At 46.2% G+C, this 17,219-nt stretch overlaps 1 protein-coding gene across 1 annotated transcript in view; it reads right to left on the reverse strand.

The window, feature by feature from the left end:
* The window catches only part of TMC2 (transmembrane channel like 2), a 100,847-nt gene that overhangs the window by 68,026 nt on the left and 15,602 nt on the right, over positions 1–17,219 (reverse strand). Inside the window, exons 2-3 of the mRNA XM_052650431.1 lie at positions 6,986–7,304; positions 3,460–3,612 (exon numbers count right to left, since the gene is read on the reverse strand). Coding sequence (XP_052506391.1) covers positions 3,460–3,612; positions 6,986–7,304 — 472 coding nt within the window. The remainder of the gene's footprint in view (positions 1–3,459; positions 3,613–6,985; positions 7,305–17,219) is intronic.

Raw genomic sequence — 17,219 nt, forward strand, 5'->3', positions numbered from 1 at the left:
CAGTCAGCTGGATATCTTATTTCCATAAACAGCAAGGTTGCTCTTTTTCCACTGTTAATAAAAGATGTGTCCCAGTGACACTTGAGTGGGGATGAGGTTCTGTTAGAGTGACAGATGGAAGGAGGAAGAACTTGGCCCTGGGGGAGCAGGAAGAAGAAAGTCAGAAAAAGGGAGCTGGAAAGGCAGACAGCCCACTGCCTGAAGCTGTACCTACCACTCAAACTGTCACTACCTGTGACTACCTGCTGCTGCTGCCAAGTCACTTCAGTCGTGTCCGACTCTGTGCGACCTCCCCCGTCCCTGGGATTCTCCAGGCAAGAATACTGGAGTGGGTTGCCATTTCCTTCTCCAATGCATGAAAGTGAAAAGTGAAAGTGAAGTCACTCAGTTGTGTCCGACTCTTAGCGACCCCATGGACTGCAGCCTACCAGGCCCCTCCGTCCATGGGATTTCCCAGGCAAGGGTACCAAAGTGGGTTGCCATTGCCTTCTCCGTGTGACTGCCTAAGTTTAAATAAGTTTAAATAAAACAGAAATTCAGTTTCTCAGTTGCGCTACTTTCTAAGTGCTTACTAGTTAGGTGTGACTGGTGGCTACTCTATTAGCATAGCATTAGAACTTTTCCACTATCTCAGCAAGCTCTGTTGGTCAGCACTGGCCTGGAGGCACTGTGGGGAGGCATTTCTCCCAGGAGCTGACTTTGAGAGAAGGTAATGTTCTCAGGGCAGTGGCGGGTGTGCTCACTCAGTCATGTTCGACTCTTTGCAGCCCCATGGACGGCCAGGCTCCTCTGTCTGGGGCATTTTCCAGACAAGAATACTGGAGTGGCTTGCCATATCCCCTTGCAGGGGATCTCCTGACCCAGGGATAGAACCCACACCTCCTGCACTGGCAGGCAGATTTTTTATCATGGCACCACCTGGGAAGCGCTCCACACGGTGGAGTAAGCTCTATTTACCAGATTGCTTGTCAGGGCCAGACCCCATTTGCAGAGCCAGCATCTTCGCTGTGCCTTGCAGACACACACAGAGAGGCTGAAGGTCAAAATGTGGCTGCCAGATTGTTCTGTGATAAAGGGAGGGGCATTCGAGCAATGAGGAAACTCAGGTGTGAGAAGAGCTGAGGGAAATAATAGCTTTATATAGAGGGAACGAGGAAGGGAGTCACCCAATCTTATGGCAGAAAGATTGAGGCAGGACTTGGGGGAAGATGGTAAAATCAGATTATAGTTTTCTATTAGAAACATCCTGCTCTTCTTTCAAAACTGCAGCAGAGACTGAAGAGCCATAACATGAGTGATGAGCTGGCCAGTCACATGGAAACCAGGGAAGCAGCTGAGCTTAAAATAGAATTCAGGGGCATGGGCACAAGTCCAGGCAATATTTATGGAGTGTCACTGCAAACTACTTCACAATTGCACTCATCTCACACACTAGCAAAGTAATGCTCAAATTTCTCCAAGCCAGGCTTCAGCAATACGTGAACCGTGAACTTCCAGATGTTCAAGCTGGTTTTAGAAAAGGCAGAGGAACCAGAGATCAAATTGCTAACATCCGCTGGATCATGGAAAAAGCAAGAGAGTTCCAGAAAAACATCTATTTCTGCTTTATTGACTATGCCAAAGCCTTTGACTGTGTGGATCATAATCAACTGTGGAAAATTCTGAGAGAGATGGGAATACCAGACCACCTGACCTGCCTCTTGAGAAACCTGTATGCCAGTCAGGAAGCAACAGTTAGAACTGGACATGGAACAACAGACTGGTTTCAGATAGGAAAAGGAGTACGTCAAGGCTGTATATTGTCACCCTGCTTATTTAACTTATATGCAGAGTACATCATGAGAAATGCTGGACTGGAAGAAACAGAAGCTGGAATCATGATTGCCAGGAGAAATATCAATAACCTCAGATATGCAGATGACACCACCCTTATGGCAGAAAGTGAAGAGGAACTAAACAGCCTCTTGATGAAAGTGACAGTGGAGAGTGAAAAAGTTGGCTTAAAGCTCAACATTCAGAAAACGAAGATTATGGCATCCGGTCCCATCACTTCATGGGAAATAGATGGGGAAACAGTGGAAACAGTGTCAGACTTTGTTTTTTTGGGCTCCAAAATCACTGCAGATGGTGATTGCAGCCATGAAATTAAAAGATGGTTTACTCCTTGGAAGAAAAGTTATGACCAACCTAGATAGCATATTCAAAAGCAGAGACATTACTTTGCCGACTAAGGTCCGTCTAGTTAAGGCTATGGTTTTTCCTGTGGTCATGTATGGGTGTGACAGTTGGACTGTGAAGAAGGCTGAGCACTGAAGAATTGATGCTTTTGAATTGTGGTGTTGGAGAAGACTCTTGAGTGTCCCTTGGACTGCAAGGAGATCCAACCAGTCCATTCTGAAAGAGATCAGCCCTGGGATTTCTTTGGAAGGAATGATGCTAAAGCTGAAACTCCAGTACTTTGGCCACGTAATGTGAAGAGCTGACTCATTGGAAAAGACTCTGATGCTGGGAGGGATTGGGGGCAGGAGGAGAAGGGGACGACCCAGGATGAGATGGCTGGATGGCATCACTGACTCGATGGACGTGAGTCTGAGTGAACTCCGGGAGTTGGTGATGGACAGGGAGGCCTGACATGCTGTGATTCATGGGGTCGCAAAGAGTCGGACACGACTGAGCGACCTAACTGAACTGAACTGAACTGAACTGCAAGCTTGGCCCCGTGTTAGGCCTCCGGGACACAAGTGTAGGTAAGACAGCCCATCCTCCTGCTCTCCACACTGCAAGGGTGAGTGTGTGACAAGGGGAGAGATTCTGGTGCTTAGAGAACACAAGAGAGGGAGGAACTTGCTGAGGTTGGGGGATCATAACTGACCCCCACCCCACCACCACCACCAAGGAAGGCATGGGCTTCCCTGGTGGCTCAGATGGTAAAGAATCTGCCTGCAATGAGGGAGACCCAGTTTCGATCCCTGGGTCAGGAAGATCCCCTGGAGGAGGGAATGGCAACCCACTCCAGTACTCTTGCCTAGAGAATTCCATGGACAGAGGAGCCTGGCAGGCTACAGTCCATCGAGTCTCAAAGAATTGGACACGACTGAGCAATTAACACACACACACATACAAAGAAGACATGTCTGTTTGGTTGTGAGGGAAGTGCAGAAGCCACCAGATGGGGCGGTGTGTGAGACAAAGGGGTGATGAGGCAGCGGAGGCAGGGTGTATAGCCCAAGGGCCATGATCCTCCTTGTCTCCTACTAGGCCTGGCTCGGTGCTAACCAACAGCAGGGCCGGTAGCCAGTTGTGTGCTGGGGACAGGGGGACCGAAGCAGGGTGGAAGGGTGAACCCCTATTCTTGTCGAGCTCTTTTGGGTGGAGAGGAGAAGAGAAGGGATTCCCAAGACCATTAGAGGAGCTGAGCCTTCTCAACTGGGAGAGCCCTGGCCAACTGCCACCACTCACCTGAGCTCTGTCAGCTTCCTCGACATGGGCCAGGGCTTGCTCCGCATGCTGGCGATCAGCTTCTTCTTATCTTCCACCTGCTCCAAGATACGGGCCAGTTCCTCCTCAGACAGAGACTCCCCACTGGAGGTGCTGGAGGCCATGGAGGATGACCTGGAGCAGAGGTGGGGTGGAGTGGAGGAGAGTGGGGAGGAGGGCAGGGTCCTCGGGGATTCTGTGGGATGCAAGGAGCCCCACTGGAGATGCTCCCAGCTGCCACCTTACACAGGCCTGCCCTGCTCAGAACCCTCTGTGACTCCACCCACCTGGCAGAGGAGGCCACTATTCTTCCTGCAGCCCAGAGTGCCTTGAGGGCTGCCTCCCGAAACTCCATGCCTCTGAATCCTACCCACATAGACATCCTCACTTGCATAGGGTTGCCCAATGGAAATATATCATAATTTAAAATTTTCTAGTAGCTATATTATAAAATAACATGAATATATTATTAATAATTTTAATAATACACTTCAATTAACCCAATATATTAAAATTTTATAATTTCAACATATAATCAGTGAAAAAATTATTAATGAGACAATTTACATCCTTTTTGTACTGTCTTCAAAATCCAGTGTTCATCTTGTACTGTCAATTCAGACATGAAATTTTCATTGAACATATTTAATCTGTATTTGGATTTCAAAACATTTAGTTGAAAGAGTAGATTCACATATCTAAATTGTTTTAGACATACTTAAAAATTTCCTCATAAATGAATCAAGTAATGGAATATCATTTTCCTTTGATGTTCACATCTGCACTGACAAAACTGTCTTTTTTGGGGGAGAAGAAATGCTTTAGTTTCAAAATTAAATCAACCTCAAAACTACATTTGTCTGTCCAAGTAAATTTACTAATTCTTGTTTTGTGTGTGTGTGCGTGTGTGTGTGTGTGTGTGTGCACGCGCGTACACGCTCAGTGTGTCCAACTCTTTGCAACCCTTTGGACTATAGCCCACCAGGCTCCTGTGTCCATGGGATTTTTCAGGCAAGAATACAGGAGTGGGTTGCCATTTCCTCCTCCAGGGGATCTTCCTGACCCAGAACTGAACCTGCATTGCCTGCATTTCAGGAGGATTTTTTACCTGCTGAGCCATTGGGCAAGGCTAATTCTTGTTTTAACTCAGTAGTATTAACATCAGATTAAAGCTAAATTGAATTAAAAGTCAGTTCCTCAGTCACAGCAGGCACATTTCAAATGCCCAACATGTGGCTAGTGACTACTGTATAGGACAGCACAGCTGCAGAACCCTTCCAGCTGGAGGGTGTGATGACCCTCACCATCTCACAAAGACTGTGCGCTCAGCTGCCACAAAATCCAAGTTCTCGTCTGTTGGCTCACAGCCTCCTTCACTCATAAAAACTGTGACTCTTAGCTGAGTTGGCAGCAACTGACAGGGGGTGAGGGAAAGGCTGGAGAAGGGTTCTCCTGGGCAGCCTGCTTAGCAAGTTTCATAATTGGAAATATCAGGATGTGGACTTGGGTTACCATGGGCTTTAGAGACCAGTTTGCAGCAGACTCCGTGAGTTTAGCTTCTGATCAACTCCTGAAGAGCAAGGAGAGGTCATAAGAATGAGGTGGAGAGGAGAGACCCTAGCTCTTGAATGCTGGGAAGCCTAGAGCACAGGGGCTTTCTGCCATGCCTCACGCACACCCCAGGACATCTGTCCTTGAGTCTCTGTATAAGGGGTTCCCTTAGTTTGGGTGGTGGTGGAGGTGTGACATTCAGTCACTGTTCAAATTCCACCTGGTCTTCAAAGTCTTACTGAAATGTTTAACTTCTCCATAGAGGAACCCCAGCCTCGCAGCAGTACACTCTTCATCAAATCCTTTCTGGTATACATATTCCTTTCTGTTTTGTGCTATGATGATGGCTCAGACGGTAAAGAATCTGCCTGAAATATGCAGGAGACCCAGGTTTGAACGCTGGATTGGGAATATCCCCTGGAGAAGGGAATGACTGCCCACTCCAGTATTCTTGCCTGGAGAAGTCCATGGACAGAGGAGCCTGGTGGGTTACAGTCCCTGGGGTCTCAAAGAGTTGGACACAACTGAGCAACTAACACTTGTGCTATGATAGCTAATAAGTGAAAGTGAAGTCGTTCATTCATGTCTGACTCTTTGCAACCCCATGGACTGCAGCCTACCGGGCTTCTCCGTCCATGGGATTTTCCCAGCAAGGGTACTGGAGTGGTTTGCCATTGCCTTCTCCAATGATAGCCGATAACCCTGTCTTTTTTCACATGTCAGACTGTCAGCCTCTGGGGAAGAAGGCTGGATATTTTTCATCTCTATGCCCTGCTACGGCATGAAGCTGAAAATGGCACAATTGAGTCCTTACCCTTTACTTTGCATCTGCCTTCCAGACAGGATGGGACAGCCTCCTTCTAAAATTCAGGACACTCTGCCAATGATGTATTCAAGTTCTAAGTTGCTAGGGGCACCATGCATCCTGTATCCCATTAGTCCAGGGCTAGGGACAACCAGACAATAGACAAAAGCCCTAAGAGAGCCAGGGATGGCTGGCACGGATGATGAAAGAAATCAGTGGCCCCTTTTGAGGGCCTTAATTTCCCCTCTGTAAAGTTGGAGATGTACAGTGGAATACCTGAGTGAGGGTGTGGGCAAATAAGGTTTATTAGAAATGGGTGGAAGGAGTATCAACTCTTTGCCATAATCCTAGTATCTCTGTTTCCAAAGCCTCTTCACCCATTATCAATGGGGATTCTTAAAACATCCTGAGAAGTGATGCAAAGTGAAGTGGAAGAGGGAGGCAAAGAGAGGGAGATGGTTCATCAAAATTGGTAGCAAAAAAAATGAAACTAAAACCCCAACTTGTTGATTCCATACACTGACTCTGTCAATTAACCCCCCGTATGCCAATGCTAATGTAACAAAGGAAATATAGCAAATAAACCCCCTAATCCTGGAATTTCAGAGCTTATGGGACTCTTGAAGTTCTTCTAGATCAAAACCATATTTCACAGAAGAGGATGCAGGTCAGGTTGGGAAACGGCATGCTTAAGCCCTCTTATGACTCCTAAATTCAATTTTAATTTTTAATTTCCAATTTTAACTAGAAATTTAGAATTTTTAATTTTTAATAATTAATTTTAAAGTTCTCTCAGCTCCTCTTCAAGAGCTGTAGTGAGTCACCACTACGACTGAAATTCAGGAGATCTGGGATCTTGTCACCTCCCCATTCACAGCCTCCGCTTGCACCTGCCCTACTGGAGGGGGTTGGGACAACAGTGGGCAGGGCCACGCCACCTGGGATGAGTGTGATCCTCATCCCGGTTGGCCCCAGCGGTGAGCTGGGCAGGGACGAAGGTAGAGGCAGAGGGAGGCTGGAGAGAGCAAGGGCCGTCCATTCGTGGGAGGGGTAGGGAGGATGAAGGCACCTGACCCTTATCAAGGGAGAGAGCAGGGCTGGCAGGAGGGAGAGGGCGCTTTGAAACGCGCCTGAAGTCGGGTCACAACACACCTGTGTTTCTTCAGCTGCTTCCACACCTCTTCCTTCCTCCGGACCTCCTTTTCCTTCTTTGAAGGAGCTCTCTGCTCCCTGAGGGAAGCCCTCCCATCCTTCCTCCTCCCTCGTCGGCAGGGCTTCTCTGCTGACCCCCGCTCCCGGTCCCCCAGCAGCTCCCGGCGTCCCCTGCGCTCTGCCTGCTTCCTCCGAGGAGACCCGGACCCCGGGCTGCCCCCGGCCCGCTCCTTCTGTCCTGGCTGGGCTCTGCGCCGGCCTGGCGCCTCCTCGGCTCGATGAGGCCGCTTCATCGAGGGGCTCCTCCTGGACCTGTCACCTGCAAGGGCAAAGAATAAGTAGTTCTGGCCTCACGGGCCTCCTCCCCAGGAAAGTGCCCCCAGCTGTGAGAAGTCAGACATTCAAGAGGCTCCCTTTGAACTTCTCTGGTGGTCCAGTGGCTAAGACTCCTGCTCCCAACCAGAGAGCCAGGTTGGATCCTTGATCAGGGAACTAGATCTCACTTGTCACAACTAAGAGTTAGCATGGCAACTAAAAGATCTTTCACGCCCACGACCAAGACCTGGTGCAGCCAAAATAAATGAATAAATAGGTTTTTTAAAAAAGATGCTTCCTGGAGCTTACTGGTTCCAAAGGCTCTTGTAGATAGAGCCTCTGGTCTGGGGTGAGAGCTAAGGTCTCTCTCCCCTGAGCAGCAGGCACTGCCACACTCTCATCTAAACCTCAGCTAGAGACCCAGGCCTTCCTCTGCTTGGGGTGCAGTCCTGTGGGGTCACAGCTGAGTCCTCTCCTTCTGCCCAGGGCCAAGGCCAAGCGTGGGCCTCTGTTTGGTAAGGCTGGACCACTGGCCCGCTGGCTCCACTCTCCAGGGGCTGTCCCCTCATGTGTCCTGCCTGACATGAGAGACAGGACAGCTGTCAGAGCCTATCCTGTTCCTCAGCACTGCCCCAACCTTGATGCTGTTATTTTATTTTTTGATGCTGCTATTTTAAACCACTACTTTATAACACTGGCAAAAGGCCTGGCTAAACAGAATCTGCTCTACAGTGTGATCTTTCTGCAATAGCTTGCCCAACCCCTTGTTTAAGCACAGCTATCCTATGTGGGCATTTACAACATTAAACACAGGAAAAATTGTAATGCGGTTCTAGTATTATTAAGCAGCCTCTCCATCACTTACTAGCAGGATGTCTTTGAGCCAGTCACTTAACCTCTCTGGGTCTCAGCTCATCTCTAACATGGGGATGTTACCACTCCAACAGCTTGTTAATGAACATGACACAGTGACTGACATCTGAGAACAGACATCATTACTATGATACTCTTATCCAGAAATAAGATCTTACTTGTAAAAAGAACACAGGTTTGGAGTTAGGCCAGTCCGCATGAACATATCAGTTCTATCTTTTACTTATCTCTGTGACCACAGATATACTACTTAGCTTTACTGCACCTCAGTTTTCTCATCTGTAAAATGGCTCTAGTAGCTGCTATTTCCCCACGTGGTTGGGTTAATTTAAATAGGAATAAAGGATCTGATTCATGGGAAGTATACAACAAAGGCCTCTCCCTCACTGCCCCTTCAGCCTGCCTTGCCACGTTTGTGCTCTAGGTGGGCACCTGGAACCCGATTGGCTGCAGAGCACAGTTTCTCACTGTTCACAGTGGCTCCCCACCCAGGCTTTTCTGCCTGATTATGACCAGGCTGATTTTCCCAACAGAGTTGTGAGAGCCCCAACTTTGGGCAAAACAGAACAGAGTGGAGTTTTGTCACCCAGCATCCCCAGTGGCAGTCGCATCAGCGATGGAGTCCAGGACAAGGAGTCCCAAGTTCTCAAATTCTTGCCTCTGTCCCACTCCCTTTCCAGCTTCTCAAGGTTGTGCATGTAATGTAGCAGCCACAGAGAGTTTTCCTCACTGCTTCCCTGATCCCTGAGCTTTACGAATGAGAAGCAAGCCACCCTGTGAAACAGCAACAAAAACTGGTCACTGGTGGATTTGGGCAGACTGAGCTGGGGGATTGAGTCTGGATATCTGAGTCTGAAGCCTTGTTCTGCTGGTTATTACCTGGGTAACTCTGGACAGGTTGCCTATTCTCCTGAGTCAGTTTCCTCGTGGGTATGCTGTTGGTGGTCTAACCAGACCTCCATTATCTGCATTGTTCCTTAGCTGCTCTGCATCTTGGCCCTGACAGTTCATAGCTTCTCCCTTCCCAAGGGAGCCCGAGGTTGATGGAAACCGTCTTGCTGGTAAATGCCTGGGAGTTTACATTTGTCCCCTCTCTTCAAGTCAGTTGACAGACAATTGCTAACTGATATGGAATACAAATGTCCAGTCCTCTGGCCTCCAGGCAGAGTAAGGCTGGTGGTTCATTCATGTTCCAGGGCTCCCCATGGGATCAGGCAGAGGCTAGACTCCAGCTGAACACACATCTTTGCTCAGCTTCTTCCCTTGATCTGTCCTGCTTCCCTTACTGCTTATCTCCTGAGAACTGCCCTCAATAAATCACAGGCATCAGGAATCCCTATCTCTTCCAGGGGACCTGATCTATCTATAGACACCTGTCTCAAAGTGTGGTAGGTAAATTCAACTGAAAAAATATGTCTACAAGTGTGATATAAGCTGGAACATGCTGGATTTAGCAAGCAGAATTTACTTAGAGTTTCAAAGAAAAACTACCCAAAATTCTCTTCTTGGATCTCAAGGTAGGATTGTAGGATTCAAGAACTACTGTGGTGAGTTTTACCCAGAACTGGAGGAAGAAACTTCTAAACTAGGACCTGAAAACAGAGTGTGTGTGTGTTGGGGTGTGTGTGTGCATGTGTGTGTGTGTGTGTGCAGTGGGTGGGTATAGGGGAGGTTAGGTAGTGAGTGGGTGGGAAAGACCCAGAAATATTTTCATCAGAGAAGATATAGTCAGTTCATGCTTTTATAAAGGTCCCCTTCAGTATTCAAACCCTAATGTAGGGAGTTTATTGATAAAGATACTTGGAGAAACTATAACCACAAAGGATACTGGAAAAATAATTGTTCTGCCTTGGCTAAGAAGATAGAGAAAATAGGTAAGAAAATTAAATGATTGGGCTTCTGGGTTTCACTCCAATATGTAAAGAGCTCCATCCTAACAATAAGAAAAAAAAATCTGAACAAACTAAAAAACAATTATAAATAGATCCATCAGAGAATTGGGTTTGTAGGGCAAGGTACTGTCCAGAAACTGGAGAGAGAGGCAGAGAATCGTAGCTTATCTTGAGCAGAAGCCCTCCATGGAAGCCAGTACTTGTAGTGCTTAAAGGAAGAGTTGTTGTTGTTCCACTGCTAAGTTGTATTCGGCTCTTTTGTGACCCCATGGACTGTAGCCTGCTAGGCTCCTCTGTCCTTGCGATTTCTTAGGCAAGAATACTGGAGTGGGTTGCCATTTCCTTCACCAGGGGATCGTTTCAACCCAGGGACCGAACCCTTATCTCCTGCACTGCAGGCGGATCCTTTACCGCTGAGCCACCAGGGAAGCCCAATGGCTTATTTTAATTAGGTATGGCAAGATACTCAGACATGGAAATGATCGTCATGTACTTACAGATCCCAAGAGACACCACGCCACATAGGGCCACATGAGGCAGCAGCAGTTTCAGTCAATGGCAAGGCAGAGAGGAAAGATGTGGGGAAGAAATGTTATAGTTTCGAGGGAAAGGAAGGGATCAATCAGCATATGCAGAGTTAGGATTGGCTATTTTGAGTAATTTCAGTGGGCCCTGAAGCATAGGGACTTTCCCTAGTTTTCTGGTAACAGGTCCTGGGTTGAATAAGGTGGATGGATAGAAGTCCAGCGTATGAACTTAATAAGGAGGTGGTTGAGCTTATAAGCTCTGGGTTGGTGGGTTTGCATATGAAAGGAAAGCTTGCAGATGACTTGTCTGCTGTCTGTAAGAATTAGCTAAAACTGGGAGGGCTGTCTTTCCAGGGCCAGCAAAGCCTCAAGGTGCTATAGGATCAGAGTTTAGAAGATAAAAAGCATGGCTATTACTGGTAGGAATACAAACTGTAATGGATGAAATGCTGGAGGTTCAGTGTGGACTAACTTGAGAGTTAAAAACTGCAGGGTCCAGTCTTTGGAGGAGGTTCAGTTCAGTTCAGTTGCTCAGTTGTGTCTGACTCTTTGTGACCCCATGGACTGCAGCACATCAGGCTTCCTTGTCCATCACCAACTCCCGGAGCTTATTCAAACTAATGCCCATTGAGTTGGTGATGACATCCAACCATCTCATCCTCTGTCATCCCCTTTTCCTGCCTTCAGTCTTTCCCAGCATCACGGTCTTTTCAAATAGGTCAGTTCTTCACATCAGGTGGCCAAAGTATTGGAGTTTCAGCTTCAACATCAGTCCTTCCAACGAACACTCAGGACTGATTTTCTTTAGGATTGACTGGCTGGATCTCCTTGCAGTCCAAGGGACTCTCAAGAGTCTTCTCCAACACCATAGTTCAAAAGCATCAATTCTCCGGCGCTCAGGTTTCTTTATAGTTCAACTCTCACATCCATACATGACCACTGGGAAAACCATAGCTTTGACTAGACAGATCTTTGTTGGCAAAGTAATGTCTCTGCTTTTTAATATGCTGTCTAGATTGGTCATAACTTTTCTTCTCAGGAGTAAGCGTCTTTTAATTTCATGGCTGCAGTCACCATCTGCAGTGATTTTGGAGCGCCCCCCCCCCAAAAGTCTGTCACTCTTTCCACTGTTTCCCCATCTATTTCCCATGAACTGATGGGACCGGATGCCATGATCTTAGTTTTCTGAATGTTGAGTTTTAAGCCAACTTTTTCACTCTCCTCTTTCACTTTCATCAAGAGGTTCTTTAGTTCTTTTTCGCTTTCTGCCATAAATGTGGTTTCATCTGCATATCTGAGGTTACTGATATTTCTCCTGGCAATCTTGATTCCAGTTTGTACTTCATCCAGTCCAGCATTTCTCATGACGTACTCTGCATATAAGTTGAATAAGCAGGGTGACAATACTTGACATACTCCTTTTCCTATTTGGAACCAGTCTGTTGTTCATGTCCAGTTCTAATTGTTGCTTCTTGACCTGCATACAGATTTCTCAGGAGGCAGGTCAGGTGGTCTAGTATTTCCATCTCTTTAAGAATTTTCCACAGTTTGTTGTGATCCACACAGTCAAAGGCTTTGGCGTAGTCAATAAAGCAGAAGTAGATGTTTTTCTGGAATTCTCTTGCTTTTTCTATGATCCAACGGATGCTGGCAATTTGATCTTTGGTTCCTCTGCCTTTTCTAAAGCCAGCTTGAGCATCTGGAAGTTCATGGTTCATGTACTGTTGAAGCCTGGCTTGGAGAATTTTGAGCATTTACTTTCCTAGCATGTGAGATGACTGTAATTGTGTGGTAGTTTGAGCATTCTTTGGCATTGCCTTTCTTTGGGATGGGAATGAAAACTTACCTTTTCCAGGCCTGTGGCCACTGCTGAGTTTTCCACATTTGCTGGCATATTGAGTGCAGCACTTTAACAGCATCATCTTTTAGGATTTGAAATAGCTCAGTTGGAATTCCATCACCTCCACTAGCTTTGTTTATAGTGATGCTTCCTAAGGCCTGCTTGACCTCACACTCCAGGATGTCTGGCTCTAGGTGAGTGATCACACCATCATGATTATCCGGGTCATGAAGATCTTTTTTATATAGTTCCTCTGTGTATTCTTGCCACCTCTTCTTAATATCTTCTGCTTCTGTTAGGTCCATACTATTTCTGTCCTTTATTGTGCCCATATTTGCCTGAAATGTTCCCTTGGTATCTCTAATTTTCTTGAAGAGATCTCTAGCCTTTCCCATTCTATTGTTTTCCTCTATTTCTTTGCATTGATCACTGAGGAAGACTTTCTTATCTCTCCTTCCTATTCTTTGGAACTCTGCATTCAAATGGGTATATCTTTCCTTTTCTCCTTTCCCTAGAGGGCACACTTAAATGAGTTTTACCTCCTGGGAGCCCTAACAGGTTCTCACTGTGGAGACTGGAGAAAAATCCCTGGTGCTTCCAGCAGGGGGAGGAGAATGTTATTACTTTAAAATATGAAAAATAACTCAGAGTGTCTCTCTTTAACAAAGTGTTCTCTTTAAGAAAGAGTGTTTTCTTTAACAAAGGCCTATTGTGAGATAATGGGGAATGTGTATTGGTCTCTGTCCCCACTTTCCCGCAGAGAGGTCCTAAAATCTCTGTAAAACCCTAAAAGCACTAGGAGCATCTATTGTTCTAAAGACGTGACTCTGGAGGGCTCCTGAATGGCTAGGTGGGGGCTGATCACCAGAAAAACCACTCCATGATTAGAAGCTTGGAATTGTCATCCCCACCCCACTCCCATCCTCAAGAGCTGGGAGAGGGGCTAGAAAGGAAGGTAAAAATTGCTAATGTCTATGTGAGGAAGTCTCCATAAAATTCCAGTAACAGTGGATTTGGAGAGCTTCCAGATGAGTAAACACATCCACAGACCAGGAGGGTGACATACCCCAACTCCAAGACTTGCTGTCTGTATCTCTTCATCTGTGTTCTTTATCATGTGCATGCATGTTAAGTTGTTTCAGTTGTGTCCAACTTTTTGTGACCCTCTAGACTGTAGCCTGCCAGGCTCCTCTGTCCATGGGATTCTCCAGGCAAAACTGGAGTGGGTTGCCATGCCCTCCTCCAGGGGATGTTCTTGACATAGGGATCAAAACTGCATCTCTTATGTCTCCTGAATTAGCAGGCAGATTCTTTAGCAGGCTTTCCTGGTGGCTCAGATGGCAAAAAATCTGCCTGTAGTGTTGGAGAAGGAAATGGCCACCCACTCCAGTACTCTTGCCTGGAAAAATCAATGGATGGAGGATCCTGGTAGGCTACAGTCCATGGGGTCACAAAGAGTCGCACATGACTGAGCGACTTCACTTTCAGTGTGGGAGACCTCGGTTCGATCACAGGGTTGGGAATATCTCTGGAGAAGGGAATGGCAACCCATTCCAGTATTCTTGCCTGGAGAATTCCATGGGTAGAGGAGCCTGGCAGGCTACAGTCCGTGGGGTCACAAAGCGTCCGACACGACTGAGTGGCTAACTTTTCCTTTACCACTAGTACCCTGGAGAGCACACTCTCCACCATGCTGTTGTGGTGTTAGTCGCTCTGTCGTGTCTGACTCTTGGTGACCCCACGGACTGTAGCTCACTAGGCTCTTCTGTCCGTGGAATTCTTCAAGCAAGAATAATGGAGTGGGTAGCTATTCCCTTCTCCAGGGGGTCTTCCTGACCCAGGGATCAAACCCACATCTCCTGCACTGGCAGTCAGATTTACCATCTGAGTCACCAGGGAAGCCCATTCTTTATCACGTCCCTTAGTAAATTAGTAAATGTAAATAAAAATTTCTCTGAGTTCTGTGAGCAAGGAGATCCAACCAGTCCATTCTGAAGGAGATCAACCCTGGGATTTCTTTGGAAGGAATGATGCTAACGCTGAAACTCCATTACTTTGGCCACCTCATGCGAAGAGTTGACTCATTGGAAAAGACTCTGATGCTGGGAGGGATTGAGGGCAGGAGGAGAAGGGGACGGCTGAGGATGAGATGGCTGGATGGCATCACAGACTCGATGGACATGAGTCTGAGTAAACTCCGGGAGTTGGTGATGAACAGGGAGGCCTGGTGTGCTGCAATTCATGGGGTCGCAAAGAGTCGGACACGACTGAGCGACTGAACTGAACTGAACTGTGAGCTACACTAGCAAATTAACTGAACACAAGGAGGGGGTCTTTGGAACCTTTCATCTATAGCTAGTTGGTCAGAAGCACCTGGGCTTGTGATTGGTGTCTGAAGTGGGTTGTAGTCTTGAGGAAATGAGTGTGGGGTCTGATGCTATCTTTGGGTAGGTAGTGTCAGAATTGACTTATATTGTGGGACACCCAGCTAATGTCATAGAGAATTGTTTGTTATAAGGAAAAATATCCACACATCTGGTGAAATGTCAGAAGTGAAATATTCTGTGTAAGTGATCAAGGAGACAGACAGGGAAGAAACTCACAGTAGGGAAGAATTGGGTATTTCCCTACGTGGGAAAGAAAAAATTGAGTTTTTCCCTTACACTTAGGCTCCAGGGAAACTATTTTCCCAGAGTGAGCCTAACTGACCAGAGTTTACCAGTTTAACTGACCAGGAGGAAGGGAAGTACCCCACTCCAGACCTCTAGATAATTAGTCTCACTGAAGGCTAGCAGAAGAAGGCTGAGAAACATTTGTGAAGGTCACAGCCTAGAGACACAGGCTCACGAAAGACTGAAATCTAGTCTCAAGATTATAGGACTTCCCCTGCCCCTTATCTCACCACTACATCAACAGGACTCTGATATAATGAGAGGAGATGACAATGGAAAGAACTGCAAGGCTCAGACTAAAATAAAAAGGAGTTCCCAAGTAAACTCAAAACATCTGGAGAGACAAGAACAAGAACACTAAAGGAAATTGAGTTCTCTTACACCTACAACTACAGTGAACAATGAACACGGTCTAACACCTAGCCAGACAAAAATAAAACCTCATGCTAAAGGCCTATTTACCTCAATTCCTTTTACCCAGTACATCATGCTGACTCTCAACAAACATTACAAGGCACACTAAGAGGCAAAAAAAAAAAAATTTATAGAGACAGAGAAAATATCAGAATTAGACTCAGATATGGCAGAGATTTTAGAATTATCAGACCAAGAATTTAAGAATAACTATGATTAATATGCAAATTTGGCCTTGGAATGCGCAATGAAGCAGGGCAAAGATTAATAGAGTTTTCCCAAGAAAAGGCACTGGTCATAGCAAACACCCTCTTCCAACAACACAAGCGAAGACTCTACACATGGACATCACCAGATGGTCAACACCGAAATCAGACTGATTATATTCTTTGCAGCCAAAGATGGAGAAGCTCTATACAGTCAGCAAAAACAAGACCAGGAGCTGACTGTGGCTGAGATCATGAACTCCTTATTACCAAATTCAGACTGAAATTGAAGAAAGTAGGGAAAACTGCTAGACCATTCAGGTATGACCTAAATCAAATCCCTTATGATTATACAGTGGAAGTGAGAAATAGATTTAAGGGCCTAGATCTGATAGATAGAGTGCCTGATGAACTATGGAATGAGGTTCGTGACATTGTACAGGAGACAGGGATCAAGACCATCCCCATGGAAAAGAAATGCAAAAAGCAAAATGGCTGTCTGGGGAGGCTTTACAAATAGCTATGAAAAGAAGAGAAGCAAAAAGCAAAGGAGAAAAGGAAAGATGTAAGCATCTGAATGCAGAGTTCCAAAGAACAGCAAGAAGAGATAAGAAAGCCTTCTTCAGTGATCAATGCAAAGAAATAGAGGAAAAGAACAGAATGGGAAAGACTAGAGATCTCTTCAAGAAAAGTAGAGATACCAAGGGAACGTTTCATGCAAAGATGGGCTCGATAAAGGACAGAAATGGTATGGACCTAACAGAGCAGAAGATATTAAGAAGAGGTGGCAAGAATACACAGAACTATACAAAAAAGATCTTCATGACCCGGATAATCACGATGGTGTGATCACTCATCTAGAGCCAGACATCCTGGAATGTGAAGTCAAGTGGGCCTTAGAAAGCATCACTATGAACAAAGCTAGTGGAGGTGATGGAATTCCAGTTGAGCTATTTCAAATCCTGAAAGATGATGCTGTGAAAGTGCTGCACCCAATATGCCAGCAAATTTGGAAAACTCAGCAGTGGCCACAGGACTGGAAAAGGTCAGTTTTCATTCCAATCCCAAAGAAAGGCAATGCCAAAGAATGCTCAAACTACCACACAATTGCACTCATCTCACATGCTAGTAAAGTAATGCTCAAAATTCTCCAAGCCAGGCTTCAGCAATACGTGAACTGTGAACTTCCAGATGTTCAAGCTGGCTTTAGAAAAGGCAGAGGAACCAAAGATCAAATTGCCAGCATCCGCTGGATCATGGAAAAAGCAAGAGAATTCCAGAAAAACATCTATTTCTGCTTTATTGACTATGCCAAAAGCCTTTGACTGTGTGGATCACAATAAACTGCGGAAAATTCTGAGACAGATGGGAATACCAGACCACCTGACCTGCCTCTTGAGAAACCTATATGCAGGTCAGGAAGCAACAGTTAGAACTGGACATGAAACAACAGACTGATTCCAAAGAGGAAAAGGAGTATGTCAAGGCTGTATAT

Source organism: Budorcas taxicolor, chromosome 13 (genome assembly GCF_023091745.1).
Source record: "Budorcas taxicolor isolate Tak-1 chromosome 13, Takin1.1, whole genome shotgun sequence".
Lineage (NCBI taxonomy): Eukaryota > Metazoa > Chordata > Mammalia > Artiodactyla > Bovidae > Budorcas > Budorcas taxicolor.